This window comes from Oncorhynchus mykiss, chromosome 2, assembly GCF_057628025.1.
Source record: "Oncorhynchus mykiss isolate SJ-2025 chromosome 2, ASM5762802v1, whole genome shotgun sequence".
Taxonomy (NCBI): domain Eukaryota; kingdom Metazoa; phylum Chordata; class Actinopteri; order Salmoniformes; family Salmonidae; genus Oncorhynchus; species Oncorhynchus mykiss.
Window position 1 is genome coordinate 8,427,130 of NC_143023.1, and position 17,125 is coordinate 8,444,254.

General features: G+C 40.3%; 1 protein-coding gene and 1 long non-coding RNA gene across 2 annotated transcripts; one reads left to right on the plus strand and one right to left on the minus strand.

The window, feature by feature from the left end:
- Positions 1-9,306: 9,306 nt before the first annotated feature.
- LOC110517578 (homeobox protein Hox-A2b) lies at positions 9,307-11,962 on the minus strand. The gene is made up of 2 exons (XM_021595564.3): positions 10,862-11,962; positions 9,307-10,329 (listed from the first exon to the last, which is right to left on the minus strand). The coding sequence occupies exons 1-2, from the start codon at positions 11,226-11,228 to the stop codon at positions 9,617-9,619; spliced, it is 1,080 nt and encodes a 359-aa protein (XP_021451239.3). The 5' UTR covers positions 11,229-11,962; the 3' UTR covers positions 9,307-9,616.
- Positions 11,963-12,835: 873 nt separating this feature from the next.
- Positions 12,836-15,671, plus strand: LOC149984810 (uncharacterized). Its single transcript, XR_016490719.1, has 2 exons — positions 12,836-13,148; positions 14,083-15,671. It is a non-coding gene; the product is annotated as an uncharacterized LOC149984810 (long non-coding RNA).
- The last annotated feature ends 1,454 nt before the right edge of the window (positions 15,672-17,125 follow it).

Here is a 17,125-nt window from a genome sequence, read left to right on the forward strand (position 1 = left end):
ACAGACGCCTCCCAGATCGGCTGGGGGGGTGTGACCAAGGGCAGGTCGGCCAGCGGCTGTTGGCTACCCCCTTAGAGCGGCAGGCACATCAATACACTAGAGCTCCGAGCTGTACTGCTGGCCCTGCAGTCTTTCCTTCCACATCTGAAAGGAAGACATGTCCTGGTGAGAATGGACAACACCACAGTGGTGGCCTACATCAACCATCAGGGTGGACTGAGGTCCTACAGCCTCCATTTTATGGCACGGGAACTCCTTCTCTGGGGTCAGGGACGTCTAGCATCTCTACTCGCAGAGCACTTACCTGGCATCCTGAATGTGGCAGCGGATATGCTCTCGAGGGAGGGCGCCTACATTCTCCCCCCCCCCCCCCCCCCCCCCCAGGTGATGCAGCACCTGTGGGACAAGTTCGGGAGGCTGCAGGTGGACCTGTTTGCCTACCTGGACAATATACACTGCCCTCTGTGGTACTCCATGTCATCACCACCAGGGCCTCTGGCTTGTATGCTCTGGCTCATGATTGGCTAGGGCTGGAGCTTTAAGCATTCCCCCCTTTTTCCCTGATCCAGGCTGTGCTGGACAGGACCAGGATGGCAGTGCATCGTCTGCTTCTGGTGGCCCCATAGTAACCCAGATGATCCTGGTTTAGCCTTCTCCTGTTGTCTGGGACACCTTGGCAACTTCCCCTGAGACCGGACCTGCTGTCTCAGGCCGGGGGAACTCTGTGGCATCCAAGGCCACACCGCCTCCGCACCAATGGTCCATGTTGGGACTACAGGATAATGAACACCATGCAGCGCACAAGGGCACTGGCTACAACCACGGCATACCAGTTGCTCTGGCAGTTCTGCTCTTGGTACACTGGTATTGAGGTTGTGCCTGAGTCATGCGGGGTGCAGTATGTCCTCCAATACCTGCAGTCTCGCTTGGATGAGGGCTTGGCAGCCTCTACACTGAGATGTATTTGGCTGCTATATCTGCCTGCCATGTGGGGTGGATGGACAGGCCAGTGGGGTGCCATCCCTTGGTCTCCAGGTTTATGAAGGGGGTTCGTCGCCTGCGTCCAGCTAGGACCCGCTCAATGGCGAGCTGGGATCTGGATGTGGTCTTGGCAGCTTTGGCATCTGCTTCCCTGAAACACCTCTCTATGAAGGTGTCTTTCTTGGTAGCGATTACTTCCATGAAGAAGGTGGGTGACCTCCATGCTCTTTCAATAAGTTCTGAGTGCTACGGGATGGACCTGGGGGGTAGAGTATATCGCTCCGCCCCAACCCTTCATTTCTCCTGAAGGTTCTGTTCTACATTCTAATCAATTCCACACAATTATATGTTTCAAGGCGGAATATTCTAATCATTCAATTAACAGACAATTCTCACCTATCACATACAAAGGATTCATTCCCGTGTTTCATGAGCTGAAATGAAAGATCCCTGAAATGTTCCATATGCACAAAAAGCTTATTTCTCTAAAATGTTGTGCACAAATTTGTTTACATCCCTGTTAATTACCATTTCTCCTTTGTCAAGATAATCCATCCACCTGACGTGTGGCATATCAAGAAGCTGATTAAACAGCATGATCATTACAGATGTGCATCTTGTGCTCGGGACAATAAAAGGCCACTCTAAAATGTGCAGTTTTGTTACACAACACAATATTACAGATGTCAAGTTTTGAGGAAGCGTGCAATTGGAATGCTGCAGGAATGTTCAATAGAGCTGTGCCAGAGAATGTAATGTTCATTTCTCTATCATAAACCGCCTCCAATGTCATTTGACAGGATTTGGCGGTACGTTCAACCAGCCTCACAACCGCAGACCACTTGTAACCACGCCAACCTAGGACCTCCACATCCAGCTTCTTCACCTGCGGGATCGTCTGAGAAAAGCTCCCTGGACAGCTGATGAAACTGGGTTTGCACAAGCGGAGAATTTCTGCACAAACTGTCAGGAGCCGTCTCAGGGAAGCTAATCTGAATGCTTGTCTTCCTCACCAGGGTCTTGACCTGACTGCAGTTCGGCGTCCTAACTGACTTCAGTGAGCAAATGCTCACTTTCGATGGCCACTGGGACGCTGAAGAAGTGTGCTCTTCACGGATGATTCCTGGTTTCAACTGTGCTGGGCAGATGGCAGACCGCGTGTATGGCTTTGTGTGGGCGAGTGATTTGCTGATCTTGTTGTGAACAGAGTGCCCCATGGTTGCCGGTGGGGTTATGGTATGTGCAGGCATAAGCCACGGACGATGAAAAACAATTGCATTTTATCAATGGCAATTTGAATGCACAGAGGTGCTGTGAAAAGATCCTGAGGCCCATTGTGGTGTCATTCATCCACCGCCATCACTTTGTTTCAGCATGATAACGCACGGCCCCATTTCGCAAGGATCTGTACACAATTCCTGGAAGCAGAAAGTGTCCCAGTTATTCTATGGCCTGCATATTCACCAGACACATCACCCATTTTGAAAATGTTTGTGATGCTCTGGATCAATGAGATAGATTTATTAGATTTATTCTGATAAGAACGACACAAAATTGCACGTCATGCAATGCACGTCTCACCATCCAACTCTGCACTCACGCACTGTACAAAATCTATGAACCCCCCCCCCCCCCCCCCACCAGACACAGTAAGTTACTACCTAGTACTGGCGGGAATTCTCTACAACAAAATGCACAACAAATATTCTCCAAAAACCGCTGCATCTTATGTGTGATGTTCGAATAACATTTACAAACAATTTGATATAAATTGTACATTTAAATCATCACTTGAGAGTATAAAAATCACTTTTGATGTACAGTGCTTTGCAACCAACAACTTACCGCTGGTTTGGTGCATGTTCACTGGGACGATTCTAACTGGAACATCACCCCTCGTAAGCAAGCTACGCAAACCAGCCAATAAGATGCCATGTTGAGTAGGTGAAGGCAAGACAAACTCAAACCAAAAACCCATTGGCTTAACAATAAAGTGGCAAGGGGAATCACCAATATAACCCTGTTACACTGGTCACACCAGATACTGACTGGTTTTCTGATCCACACCCAATACCTATTTATTTAAGGTATCTGTGACCAACAGATGCATATGTTTCCCCAGTCATGGAAAATCCATAGATTATGGCCTATTGAATTTATTTAAATTGACTGATTTCCTTATATGACCTGTAACTCCGTAACATCTTTTAAACTTTTCCATGTTGCATTTTTATATTTTTGTTCAGTGTAGTTTAGTTGCCTCCCTCTCTGGTTTATTTACGGGACCCCCGTCACGCCACAGTTTTAAGCAACAATTATGTGAGTTATGGTAGGCAACCTATAATTAACGTACAGATTTCTATGTTCAGATCTTAAATGTAATGTGCTATTTGTAGTAAACACAGACAGAAAATGTCAGTTTTATTGAATCAGACTTGATCTCTTCCAATCAGGAGCATAGGTGCTAGAGCTGCTCTGAGTGTTGCTGAACAACAGATCTGTGGTGGCAGATCGTACCACACGTCAATGAATCCCACATATCACAGCTTCATAGATAATATCTCCCTCCCAAATGGCACCCTAGTCCTTATATAGTAAACTACTTTTTACTGGGACCCTATGGGTCCTTTGACTGGGGCCTAAAGTAGTGCACTATATAGTGAATAGGGTGCCATTTGGGATGAAGCACATGTAGGTGTGATAAGAATTCCTTGGATGGATGCCTGGTTTGTGCCAATGTACACTGTTATTATGCAAGCACAGAGCCCTCTCTAAGAAAAAACAACTTCTACTCCTTTTGTGTGTTTAGGAAAGAGACCTGGGCATCATCAGTCAGTGTCAGTCTGTTGGGGAGGTTTGGGGCCATGGCAGGGTTGAGTGTCATTCAACTACCAGACACTGCACTCAAACGTGGTTCCTAAACCCACATGTTTTATGAGGGATCTCAGACTCAACTGGGTGTTTATTTCTCTGTCCTGTCCAAGCCTGGTATATCAAAATGTATTGTCCAATCAATTCCATGTACAGTACTGTCTGTCATCCATTGTGAATCAGTCGGGAGTTTGTGCTACATCTCAACGTGCCCTGTGTGTGTGTTACGTCTCAACATGCCCTATGTGGGAGACAGTTGGGGCATGATGACGACGCTACAATACATGTTCAGGGAAGCATAGTACTCCTGTCCTCCTCTGCTGTCTTGTCTGTCTCTAAAACAACAGCCTATACCCCTGTATCTCCTGTACTGTAGCCTACTCAGCAGGGGTTATTGTCACCATTCTATGAAGCTTGTTTATAACATTGTGTCAAACCGTGCCACCCAATTCTTGTTAAAGGCCTTTGAGCGAGGCAGAGCTTTCAGACAGTTTATATAGTGAGACAGGCAGTGATGACTAAACCTATCCAGCTGTCACCCCACCTTTTTTGGCTGCTTCTGAAATGCCACCCTATTCCGTATGTAGTGAACTACTTTTGACCAGAGCCCTAAGAAACCTCCACTTTTCTTATCTTGTCTCAGGAGCAGTCCGACTCAGGATGGGTATGGGAGAGGGGCTGTCTCTGACCTCTGACATCACCAGGATCTCTAGGGTCGCAAAGTTCCAGCAACTTTCCCAAAATTCCAAGGTTTTCCAGAAATGTTGGTTTTAGAATTTTCCTTTCTGATTATGGGAATATACCAACCATGATTTCTGGAAAACCTGGGAACTTTTTGGAAAGTTCATGGAATTTTTGTGACCCTACCAGGACCTCTGGGATTGACAGAGCCTAAATCCAGAGACGAGTGTACAATTCCTCTCCTGTCTGTCCTGCCTTCCATGATAGTATGAAAACATGTACTCAAGCATAAAACCCAGGTGGAGTGCTTATTGAATGAATATAACTAGGCCTACTAGACCAGGGCCAGTATTCAGGAGAGCTGACCTAGGATCAGTTTGGCCTATTTGTTTTTTAACTTTAATTTAACTAGGCAAGTCCGTTAAGAACAAGTTATTTTTTACAATGACGGGCTACCCCGGCCAAACCCTAACCAGGACAACACTGGACCAGTTGTGCACCGCCCTATGGGACTCCCAATCACGGCCGGTTGTGATACAGCCTGTAATCGAACCAAGGTCTGTAGTGACGCATTTAGCACTGAGATGCAGTGCCTTAGACCGCTGCGCCACTCAGGAGCCCAAAATAATGAATGGAGAGGGGCATCTGATTTAAGTCAGCACTCCTACTCTGAGATACTGTGAATACAGGCCCTGCTAAACAATAGGACTCAGTCTCATTACTCACCATTCACAATATCCTTTTTAATGTAAGAATGTACCAATATTCAAACATCCTCCTTTCCTGTTGACCTTTAACTGAGCAGCAGATAGGACCACACTGTTGACCCCCAGCTGACCTGCCAGGGGTTCCGTCCTGTGTGGTGAGGCAGATGAGAGGTGGCCTGACCTTTGACCTCTTCGGGGAGAGCGCTGAACGGTGTCGGATCTCCTCTCCCACAATGCACCGCACTCGCTGCTGACTGTGTTTTTCATCTGGTTTCAGGTCCTGAATTAGGTCAGTTACCAATGTTTTACCTTCTGACATTGGTTGATTGGCACCAGAGAATGTATGTGTGTGTGTGTGTGTGTGTGTGTTCGCATTTGTCAACAACAGCGTTTTGGTGGAAAGACAATACTTACATTTGGATGCAAAATGGAGGACAAAAAGTATATGGCAGGGCTACGGCAGCTGGCGGACAGCTTGCAGGTAGCCCTACATCAGCCCTGGGTTCATAGACTATTTGGGGTTTTTTCAAACACTTTGAGCCTATACTGGCAGTGAGTGTCAGATAGGAAAGGTTTACACTTCTGGGACTAAACCATTGGTTCCATTGAGCCAGAGAAGCACTTTGAAAGAAAAACAAATACTACTTGAACCCAGGTCCATCTACAATGTTGTTACTACAGTTATTACTTTGCAGGTACATAGGCATGAGGGCAACTTGAAGGTAAAGTGAGTCGGGTCTTGATCCAAGCTCTGTTGATTGTTCCTCAGACTGACTTTCATTGGCCCTGCAGGGGCATTGGGCTGAGGTTTCAGAGGTGTTACATTTACAGTTTGTTTCAAGTCAAAAGCAAAGCTTGAAAGTGACTGACTGCCTCCTCGGCTTACGGGGATTAACCTACTCCGGTGGTGTTTTGAAACGGCTCAGGATTGTTTTACCATTTAATTTCAAATCTCTCCTGTCACAACTCACATAATGATAGTTCACCACCTGTGTCCCCCTTCAGTGTTGTGGACAAACTAATCATGGAGTTGTGGACAGACAGGACTGGGGTACAGTAGTACATCACAGTGGAGTTGACATGAGCAAAACTATGAATAATCGCATGAGATATTGGGGCCCTGGTAAAAAAAAAACAGTAGTGCACTAGATACACTGTTAACTCTAAGGCATTTTTACCTGAAATACTTCTAGTAAGTTGTACTCAAAATCAATGACTAGTCATTATTACTTAAAATATCGATGTGGTACTGACTCAACTAAATGAGAAGTCACACCAACTAAATATTTGTAAGATATATGATAACAAATGAAATGTTTTACCAGCATGCTCTACTGCAGGTGGATTTTTTTGAAAAGTTTTTGTATATGTATATGTATATGTATATGTATATATATATATATGTGTTTGAATGTACATTCAGTGATTGTGTATCATAACATTTAATAAATCAAAGATAAATAATTGTTTTCTAAACTAGTCCAATCATTGGATTTGTGCACCCCTTACATACATTGTTCCAGTTTAAGTGGCTTAGGTTTCCTCCCACTGTTCTTAACCCTGGCAGTCATTATGAATGTAGGTTGCAGGTGAATACACATTTCAAGTGTTGGATAGCCTAATGCTGACTAGATTTCAATAGGAATTACACCTCACTTTGCAAGACACATTATAATGTGCTTTACAGTAAGGGTTGCAAAATTCTGATGAATTTCCCAGGTTTTCCAAAAATCCTGTTTGGAAGATTATTGTAAAAATGTAGGGAATTTTACAACCCTACTTGCAGGCCTGATGTGGCCTGTAAAACTATGAGTTTCAGGCCACTGTATTAGGCCTTTTGATAGATGTAATGGTTCAATTATAATGTTCCCCTAAGAACACACTTGGTGAATGCCCCCGGACTGAAATTGAGCGAATTCTACAACGACGTCTCTGTCACTAACAAACACAGTCATGGGTGGTAACTACAATTCAATCGAAAAGGCGAGGCACACTGAGAAATTCTTGGAGGCGTGGCTTAATGGTGGCGTTAAATTTAAGTATACCTTACTCAAAATAAATTCATTTTTTATTACTCATAGGAAGGTAGTACTGCTCACTTCAGCTATTTAAGTTAAGTAATTGTTTCTTCAAAATGTTTGAGTAGCCAGAATTTATCCGGTTTTACAGTGTAGGGAATAGGTTGCCATTTGGGAAAGGAATAATGCCCTTTTTGGGTGAGATTCAATGGTTTCAACCCAATAAATGTATCATTGTCATATCAGCCAGATAATCTTAGTTATTACTTGTCTACCTTTTGTGAATGTTTGTGACAAGACTACAAGAGCATGATTTGTTGCACTCTTCAGATTAGATTTATAGAGATGATCATTTAATTTCAACTGTTTCATAGACTATAATTGTCGATTTTACTCTAATGAATATGTAGTTTAAAAGGACCTACTATAGATTGTATGGCAGACGGCTACAGGCTACTAGGCTACATTTATAGTCCATCCCCGACCAAATGTATTTTCTTAAACATTTTTCTGTCACATTTGTTCAATATAATCCTACATTAAAGAACGGAATTTGTCGTAAATGTGATTTTTTTTAATTTTTACCAATTTATTTGCATACTATTGTTTGAAAGACACCTCATAACTAGCTTCAGACAGCATGCTGACCGTTCGATGGTGTTGTAGAAAATGGCGGTGGTCTGACCGTATCCCCCTATCCGCAGGCCCACTGAAAGAAGCACGCTCTAGTCTAGCGTAGCCTAGTACACTATGCCATTGTTAGTGCGTCTGGTGTTGTGATACAGGGCCAAATCATTGGGAAAGAAAATAGTATTTTGTACCCTTAATTGGATATCCCTATCTTATATTTAATTCACTAGACCTATACCGATTTGTAGAGGAACTATCAGGTTTAGCGCATCTTGTCTGAGCAGTGATTTACCGTTGACATGGTAGACTAGGCTAGAATTACAGCATGTCATATTGTAATCAACGAATTGTCTTAAAATATTCAACCAAAATAGTCTGGCAAGTGATCATAATACGTTTCCATATTTTAAATATAATCATAATAAACAGTGCCATGGATTTAGTTTACCCGTTCAGCACGTGCACATTATTCAGTCTAATTAGTAATAGTATAATATGTTAATTGCAAACATATAGCCTAGTCAATTAACAGATTGGGTTTAGTTGGAAAATAATCACGTAGTCGACACTAATTCTTTAGTTTCAATACTGTAAAAATAAAGATTTAAAGAGGCAAAAAGCATGAATCTCTTTCAACGGCGGATTGAATTACGTAGTGTGAAGTAGTAGGCTATACTCCCCCCCTCCTCCCCAAGATGTAAGTTTTATAGGCTATAAAATGTAATTGTAGAACGTCAACAAAGTTACAGCTTTTGGCCGAGGACTCCCGGTATCCCCCAATAGGAAGATTGTTTTTATTTGCGCATGTACTACGGCAATTAATCTCTTTAATGACGTCCTCAATCATAAACTACTGTGATTTATGGACTCAGAAACAATGTAATCTATGTCTCATTCAACAGCTCTAGTCCATAGCGTATGGCTAATTCAATCATCAATCTTTCTAGGAAAAATATTCAAGAGCCAAACAAGCTACAGTTGGAAAATATTTATTGTAACTTCGTTAGAAGTAGCCTATTGTTATTGGAAGTATGTTAAGTCTGTTACTGTTTTGGGCTGAAATTATGTTTGGAAATGATCGCAGTGTCGTTTCAGTAGTTTATATTTGTGATTTCCTTTTATGAGATGATCAAATCTACTCACTATTGTCCATTTAACACCAATCAATTCACTTTCTATATTTCAGGATGAAGAGTTTTGCCTTCCATTCTGAAGGAAAGATTTCATCATCAAAAGATCACTTGTTGCAACAATATTCTTTGTAAGAATGTCTAAAAATCTAAGAATATTCTAAGAATATTGAGACAATTATTTTCAGACCCATTGTATGCTAAATTAAAACAAAATTGTTTAAGTAATGAAAACAACATCAACGTTCAGGTGAATGGAAAATAGTAAAGGACATGATGATGAATATCTCTCGTAAATAAGAAACATTTTATTCTAATAAAATAGGCTATTTATAACATTATTGTACCGGGAAATGATACAAAAATAAAATGAAAAGATCTTGTATATCATTATTTGGAGGCATATTATTGGCAACATTAAAAAAAACTATTCAATTGATGAATTTATTGTTTTCAAACTTACCTCATTGGAGCCATGTATTAATCAATCAAGCAATTACATCAAAATAAAAACTGAAGCCAGTTATTTGTAAGAACTTGGAAGACAGGAAGCTCTTCCTAAACTAAGATGTTTGAATTGTTTTCTCTTTTAGAATAGTTAGTAGCTCAAGTGTTGCAGGTCGATTGTTGTGAGCGTTTCTGAGAAAAAATCGAAACCTTCAGATGATAAACCCATTGGACTATCTATAGAATCTGACAAACTTGGAGAGAAGGAATCCGATGAGAAAACGTGAAAGTCCTGCAAAGAGACGTCCAGGGCCGGGGAATGCGCATTGTCCCCGCCAGATGCGCAGTCCGGGCCTATTGTTGACACGCATATAGGAACAGTGGGTGCCGGGTTAGGAAAATGTTTCAGATTTTTGTCATCGCTGTTTAAAGGCGAAGCAGTTGAGCTTTGGGAATCTCCATTGTGATTGTGTGCATTCTGAGACTGTTGTTGTGAAGTTAAGGTATTCTGGTGAAAAGAGCAGCTTTCCCTCTCCAGAAGCGCGCCGGCGGGTAGGCCTACATTGTTACCAGCCTGTTCGAAGTCCTCCTCTCTCCCGTCCTCCAGACTAGTGAATGTCCCCTCGCCGTTCTGGTTCTCCTTGCAGTGGGTTTGTCTCTTGTGCTTCATCCTGCGGTTCTGGAACCAGACTTTCACCTGCCTCTCAGTTAAATTCAGTAAAGCAGCTATTTCCACCCGCCGGGGTCTGCACAGATACTTGTTGAAGTGAAACTCCTTCTCCAACTCCAATAGCTGGGTGTTGGTGTACGCTGTCCTCAGCCTCCGAGATCCCCCGCCACCACTCTCTGCAATTTCTGGCGACCCTGAAAAACATTGAAAGACATTTGAAATGTTCAACCAATACAAAAAAAGCAATTGATGATTGAATATAAATATATAAATGGCAGTTGGTAAATAAAACATCGAGGTTCTACTGGGCCGCACAGCAAATGGTTTGTGGGAGCACAGACACCGCGCTGAAACGATTTATGAGCCCGGAGCAGAATATGATGGGTCTGCGTGGACCAGGCCGACTGGCTTGAAGATTAATGAACATGCCAGCTGCCGGTCGGTCGGCCTGCTGTAAGAGTAATCTATCACTCTTCATTACTGTCACACATTAACATTCTTCCACTGCATCACCAGTCAGCAGCACACTGACCACTGAAAATGTTCAAATAATTACACTTTTGCTAATAGATATTCTGCAAGTCATGAGAGAGAATTACCCCCAAAATAGAATGTTGAGACCAGACAGACCTTTGCATTTTGATAGGCTAATGGGCTACCTACCCCGACTGTAATTTCATTAAAATGTAATAGAGCCAATAGATAGGCTAATCAATCATGTCTTACCTTGGGGAGAGAAGTGAAGTGGCGCAATGTCGGGAGTTGTAGCTGTGGCAGTAGTCTGGTGGTTTTTCTTGGAGGCTTTCTTCTCCTTCATCCAAGGGTACTCCGGGGGTAGGGATGCGGCTGGCAGAGGGCTACAGACTCCATTCAGATTCTGCTTTGACCGGCTGTGGCGTGGGTGGCTGCCCGGGTTGAGGCTGGGAATGGTCTGCTCAAAAGGAGGAGGAATCAGTGTCGACTGTGAAAGCGTCGAGTTCTTGATTGATGAACTTTGAAATGCATCACCGACAGGGGTAAAAGATGTCAGGCACTCAGCAAGCGACGGCTGACTATTGATAAAACCGCTCTCTCGCTCAAATTCGTAATTCATCTCCTCTCTTCTTGTCTTTGAAAAGTCACCGGTCGTAATTTTGTGGGCGAGGAGAAAATTATGAAATTTCGTGACAAGTGGTTTTTTTCCAACAATGTTGCTGATTACGGCCGTATGGGGACAGCGATGCCATTAAACTATATTGCTTTCATGGAGACAACGTTGAAATTGGACCGTATTACTTGTCACATGATTACCTCTGCCCAATGACAATTTGGGGTTTAATCAAAAGAAGCCACTGTCCTCTGTGATTGATGGAGAAAGTCGGATAGGTAACGCCTAGTTCTGGGGGTAGGGTCTAGTCTGCTTTATTTACACACAGTACTGTCCCCGAATGGAGGATAGTCCATTTAAGAAGAGCCCGTGTGGGTGTGTGCGTGCGTGTGCGTGCGTGCGTGTGTGTTTGTGTGTGTGTGTGTGTGTGTGTGTGTGTCCTTTGGATCCAACACCTCATTGTCCCGGGTTTATGTCTCAATGTAACGACTAAAGACGAAGTCATTATCAAAGTTAACTCATTAATCAGAAAAATAATTCTGACCAAGCCTGTGGCTCTGCAGTGTGGTACACAGAGACACAACCGAGCAGACATTCAGAGCAGTCTCCCTCCTTTTCAATCTGAGAGAGAGAGTGAGCGAGAGAGAAAGATAAATATTTTTGCACAGTCTGTAAAGTTTGTATTCTAAACGTAGGTCTTGATATTTCCTATAAGAATCTGAATACCTTTAAAGATGAGGACTTTCTTTAATACTCACTCACGTATTACTTGTTGTTCTCATGTCAGACTTTGTAAACAAATGTATAAAATATTTAACAAATATTATTATTTATACATTTGTTGCCTTCGTGGAAAGCCATTGATTGAGCACAGATATATTAGGAATAAAGTGCTATTTGCATGTGGAACTATCACGGGATGCATGAAATCCCTGTCTGCATGTTTTTGGTGACCTACTCCTATTGTATGGAGATATTACAGTGTGGCACGTGGTTGTAAACTTGCATCATATTTCTGGAGACGCAGCTGCTTCAAATCTCTTTAATCCACCATCAAGATCTGTCAACGTTGAATTGCATCAGAAATAGAAAAATGCATGTGGATGAGAGACGTATATAGGCCTACTGACACAGGAAGAGTAGCCGCTGACACAATATTTTGAAGAAAAATAACATTGAATGTGATCCACGCGCTTACGCACGAGTTTTACACCTCAAATTAGACATTTATTGGTCTTTGTTCAAGTTTAATGGTACCAGATCTGTATTTAATACTTTATTGTCATCAGTATTACTGACACCTAAGAATTGGCCTATTGCACAATATATTAACAATTGGTTATAGCATAGTACTTTGAATAGATGCCTTCCCATTCACCTCCCATAAAATCTTTGAAGTGAAACAATAAGATCTAGATTCTTTGTTAATAATAAAATTGTCATATTGTCTTCCTCCCTGTCTTGAACTTTGAAAAAGTGGTAGGCCCCGGGCTGTTTATTGCTTATATTCCAAACAAAGAGCCTGGAAAGCCTGCACGTTATCAATCTTGCTCGCCAAAAGGTCTGACAGCTCCTTGCCCTAAGAACACATTTAAACCATCTAACTCTGCCTTAGATCATATGTGGCCGCCAGGAAGACGGCAACAACTTGCTACTTATGGGGGGAAACTACACAACTTGGACGTTTCTTTAATAGGAATCCATTTCCGAATATGGATGTTCTACATAGAGCGGACAATGATATCGACATACACTATAGGTGGGTTATCTTATCCTGCTTTATTTTGTTAAATGGAAGGAAAATCTACAACATTTTCGTTTTCAAAAGAACGTTAGTGGGAAATAGCAGCAAAAGAGTGGATTGACTGAGATGGCGAGAAAGAATCGAATGGATTTACTTTTACACGGCGTCTATTGTCTGCAGAGGTGAGTGGGTGTTGGCATTCTGCAGAAATCCCATTCAATCCCACGCAGTTTCTGTCTTTGGGCTACCATAATATATATATAATATATATATGGTATCATCTTGTCATAACTTCTAAAAACATTATCTTACTGTATTTCGTGTTTCAAATAACCTACAATATTGTTGTTTTGATATTTAATTGCAATATAGGCAATCTTGCGTTGCCTTCGGAGCACGACAGGCAGATCGTGTGTTATTCTCTTCCAAAATGTCCCGGATGGAGAACAATAAAACATATGAAAACAAAACACCTTTTAGTTCTCTGCATGCCATGAGAGAAGCCCATAGGCTACACGAAAATGGGATTTATTTGTTATGATTAAAGTTTATATTTGCACATAGGCCTAATGCAGTATCAAATTGTCATCAGAGAGACACATTATGGTAATCATTTCATCATAGAAATATCACCAGTGCATTAATAATCCAAACACATGTAATGCTCAGTAATATTGACTATTTTTACTCGAGAAAAACATTTGTACATATTTAATTTTAGAAGAAAGATGTATATCTTATATGGTAGGTCTAAACCGTTCAAGCTCATTTGTATATCAGATGTTTTACAGATACGAGGTGTAGCCACAAAATAGGTCTAGCCCGTGTTAAAAATTGTGTGAGGAATAAAGAGAATCGATCGAAAAATATTATTTTTAGTTATGCTATCATAAATTAGTTTGTTATATCAATAATATATATGAACATAGACATGATTTGTTATTACAGATGCACTTTTACTAAACAAAAAAGAGTTTACTTTTATCCTTTTCATTTAAATTTTACGGCTTGAATTATTGTTTGTGTGTCAACTTCAATCCGAGATATAGCTGCATAAATCAATGTGACATTTTTGGTTGAATGAAGCTTAACTTCATTGTGATGTGTATCTGGCAGGGTAGTGGACAGGAGCTACATTAACCGTCTGTCCCCCCGTCAAGACAAGACGAGACACCTGGGATGCAATGGCAGGAAAAAAAGTGGACTAGAAGTGAACCTTTTTTCTCTTCGATGACTAACGTTACTTATCGCAGGAAAGTAAACGTTTCCAGATGAGTTTGTTAGAATACTTTAATATTCCACATGGATATAGAAATCAACAGCAGTACCAAGCAGTAGCAGAATAGCTGCACAAGGCCTGTTAATTTTGGAATCAATATAATAGTGAGAATAACCAGACATTACAAATAGTGTTTTAATTGTAATTAACGGTAAATAATATTTTACTTTCTTTTGACGTTTTCTGTTTAAAAAATAAAGGATCCTGCTGTAAAGCAAATTCGGTTCAAGTAAGTTAATTGTTAGATCGAAGACAGATGGCATCGATGAAAGGTCAGTTAATAGTTTGATGTTTGCATTGTCTTATTTCTATTCCTGAATTTCCTGAACACAATTAAAACGTTCTCTCACATGGATGTTATGTTTTGTCTTATGAATGAATCATAATCAGTCGAATTATTGTTGGACCAGTATGACAATGTAATCCATACCTGCATTAAGCCCTTTGGTGGGAAAATAGCTATGGAACATTATGATCATGGAACAGGAACTAAACACATAACATATCGAGTATTCCTGAACAGACATGTTGCAGTGGGATAGGAGTGGAGTAGTAAGACATGATGGATAAGACTGGGTATCCGTTAGAAACATGTGTAGGTCTGTATATGTGTGGAGGAGGATCATTCACAATGGTGAGTGGGACTAGAGAGATGACTATCCACCTACACATATGGTATTGTTCTGTAGATAAACCTCCCCCACACAGACACAGCTCAACGGAGAATATGTGTGTAGTTACATATCCGGACATATGAATTCATGGTAAGTCACACTCTCTTCGTGTAGCTATAGGGTTTATACCTTATGAATATAGCCTATAGGTCTAGGATATTATGCTGCTATGTTGGTCCCGGAAATTACCATAGAAGATGGAATCGGCTGAGAGGAGTATGTCACTGAACCAAAGATGGTGAATAAATAAAGATGTCCCACTCAGGCCGTTAACCGTTGAAAAAAAAGTTGTCATTTCAATTCTGCTTAACGGAATGGCTCTCCCATAGGCACCAGTGCATTAGCGGATGGGTCTGGTCTGCTTAGTTCTTTGACTGTACATGAACCAGAAAAAAATAGGGAGTGGGATGTCTTGCTTCCTCTTCCCTCTCTGACTGAACATCAAGGCACGTGTTAAGAGTGAGTCCAGGAATTGGGTCAGGAGACGACAAGGCCTTGTGCTGAATGATTTAACAACGTCCTTTGTTTTCAAACGTGTTTTGTAGTTATGAGGTAATATTTAGGTTTTAAAAATGCACTTTTTTTTTAGCTTGGCCTTTAATCAGAGACGTTATTGTTTAAGACATCCTCTTGTGTTTTATGCTCTTTTATTAATCTATTTGATTGCTTCTGGTTTGCTTTTAATTCTCTCATGGTTTACTGTAACATGTGATGAGATTTTAAATGCATTTTAAATAAAGTTTGATTGATTTGATGAAATACTTTCTTAATCGTTATTTGATATTTAATGCCAGGCTGTGAGGCCCGGGCTGTTAATGCATAAAGGTGTAAATAATAATAGGCGTTCAGGATTTTCAGGACCAGTATATTATGTAATGTCACCACTTGCCTCTCGGCATTATCTGAACCCATTTCAAAAAGAAAAGAAACGGACAAATATCATATGACCTTTTACATTAAAGTGGTGTATATTGTATCATATGACTTTTTACATTAAAGTGGTGTATATTGTATCATATTACCTTTTACATTAAAGTTGTGTATATTGTATCATATGACCTTTTACATTAAAGTGGTGTATATTGTATCATATGACCTTTGCATTAAAGTGGTGTATATTGTATCATATGACCTTTGCATTAAAGTGGTGTATATTGTATCATATGACCTTTTTACATTAAAGTGGTGTATATTGTATCATATGACCTTTTACATTAAAGTGGTGTATATTGTATCATATGACCTTTGCATTAAAGTGGTGTATATTGTATCATATGACCTTTTACATTAAAGTGGTGTATATTGTATCATATGACCTTTGCATTAAAGTGGTGTATATTGTATCATATGACCTTTTACATTAAAGTGGTGTATATTGTATCATATGACCTTTTACATTAAAGTGGTGTATATTGTATCATATGACCTTTTACATTAAAGTGGTGTATATTGTATCATATGACCTTTTACATTAAAGTGGTGTATATTGTATCATATGACCTTTTACATTAAAGTGGTGTATCTTGTATCATATGACCTTTTACATTAAAGTGGTGTATATTGTATCATATGACCTTTTACATTAAAGTGGTGTATATTGTATCATATGACCTTTTACATTAAAGTGGTGTATATTGTATCATATGACCTTTGCATTAAAGTGGTGTATATTGTATCATATGACCTTTTTACATTAAAGTGGTGTATATTGTATCATATTACCTTTTACATTAAAGTGGTGTATATTGTATCATATGACCTTTTGCATTAAAGTGGTGTATATTGTATCATATGACCTTTTACATTAAAGTGGTGTATATTGTATCATATGACCTTTTACATTAAAGTGGTGTATATTGTATCATATGACCTTTTACATTAAAGTGGTGTATCTTGTATCATATGACCTTTTACATTAAAGTGGTGTATATTGTATCATATGACCTTTTACATTAAAGTGGTGTATATTGTATCATATGACCTTTTACATTAAAGTGGTGTATATTGTATCATATGACCTTTGCATTAAAGTGGTGTATATTGTATCATATGACCTTTTACATTAAAGTGGTGTATATTGTATCATATGACCTTTTACATTAAAGTGGTGTATATTGTATCATATGACCTTTTACATTAAAGTGGTGTATATTGTATCATATGACCTTTTACATTAAAGTGGTGTATATTGTATCATATGACCTTT

What these genes read in the sequence shown, in the direction of transcription:
- LOC110517578 (XM_021595564.3), bottom strand. Translation starts at nt 11,228, where the DNA reads ATGAATTACGAATTTGAGCGAGAGAGCGGTTTTATCAATAGTCAGCCG. An exon ending in ACTTCACTTCTCTCCCCAAG is followed by an intron (nt 10,330 to 10,861) that starts GTAAGACATGAT and finishes AATGTTTTTCAG; the next exon opens with GGTCGCCAGAAATTGCAGAG.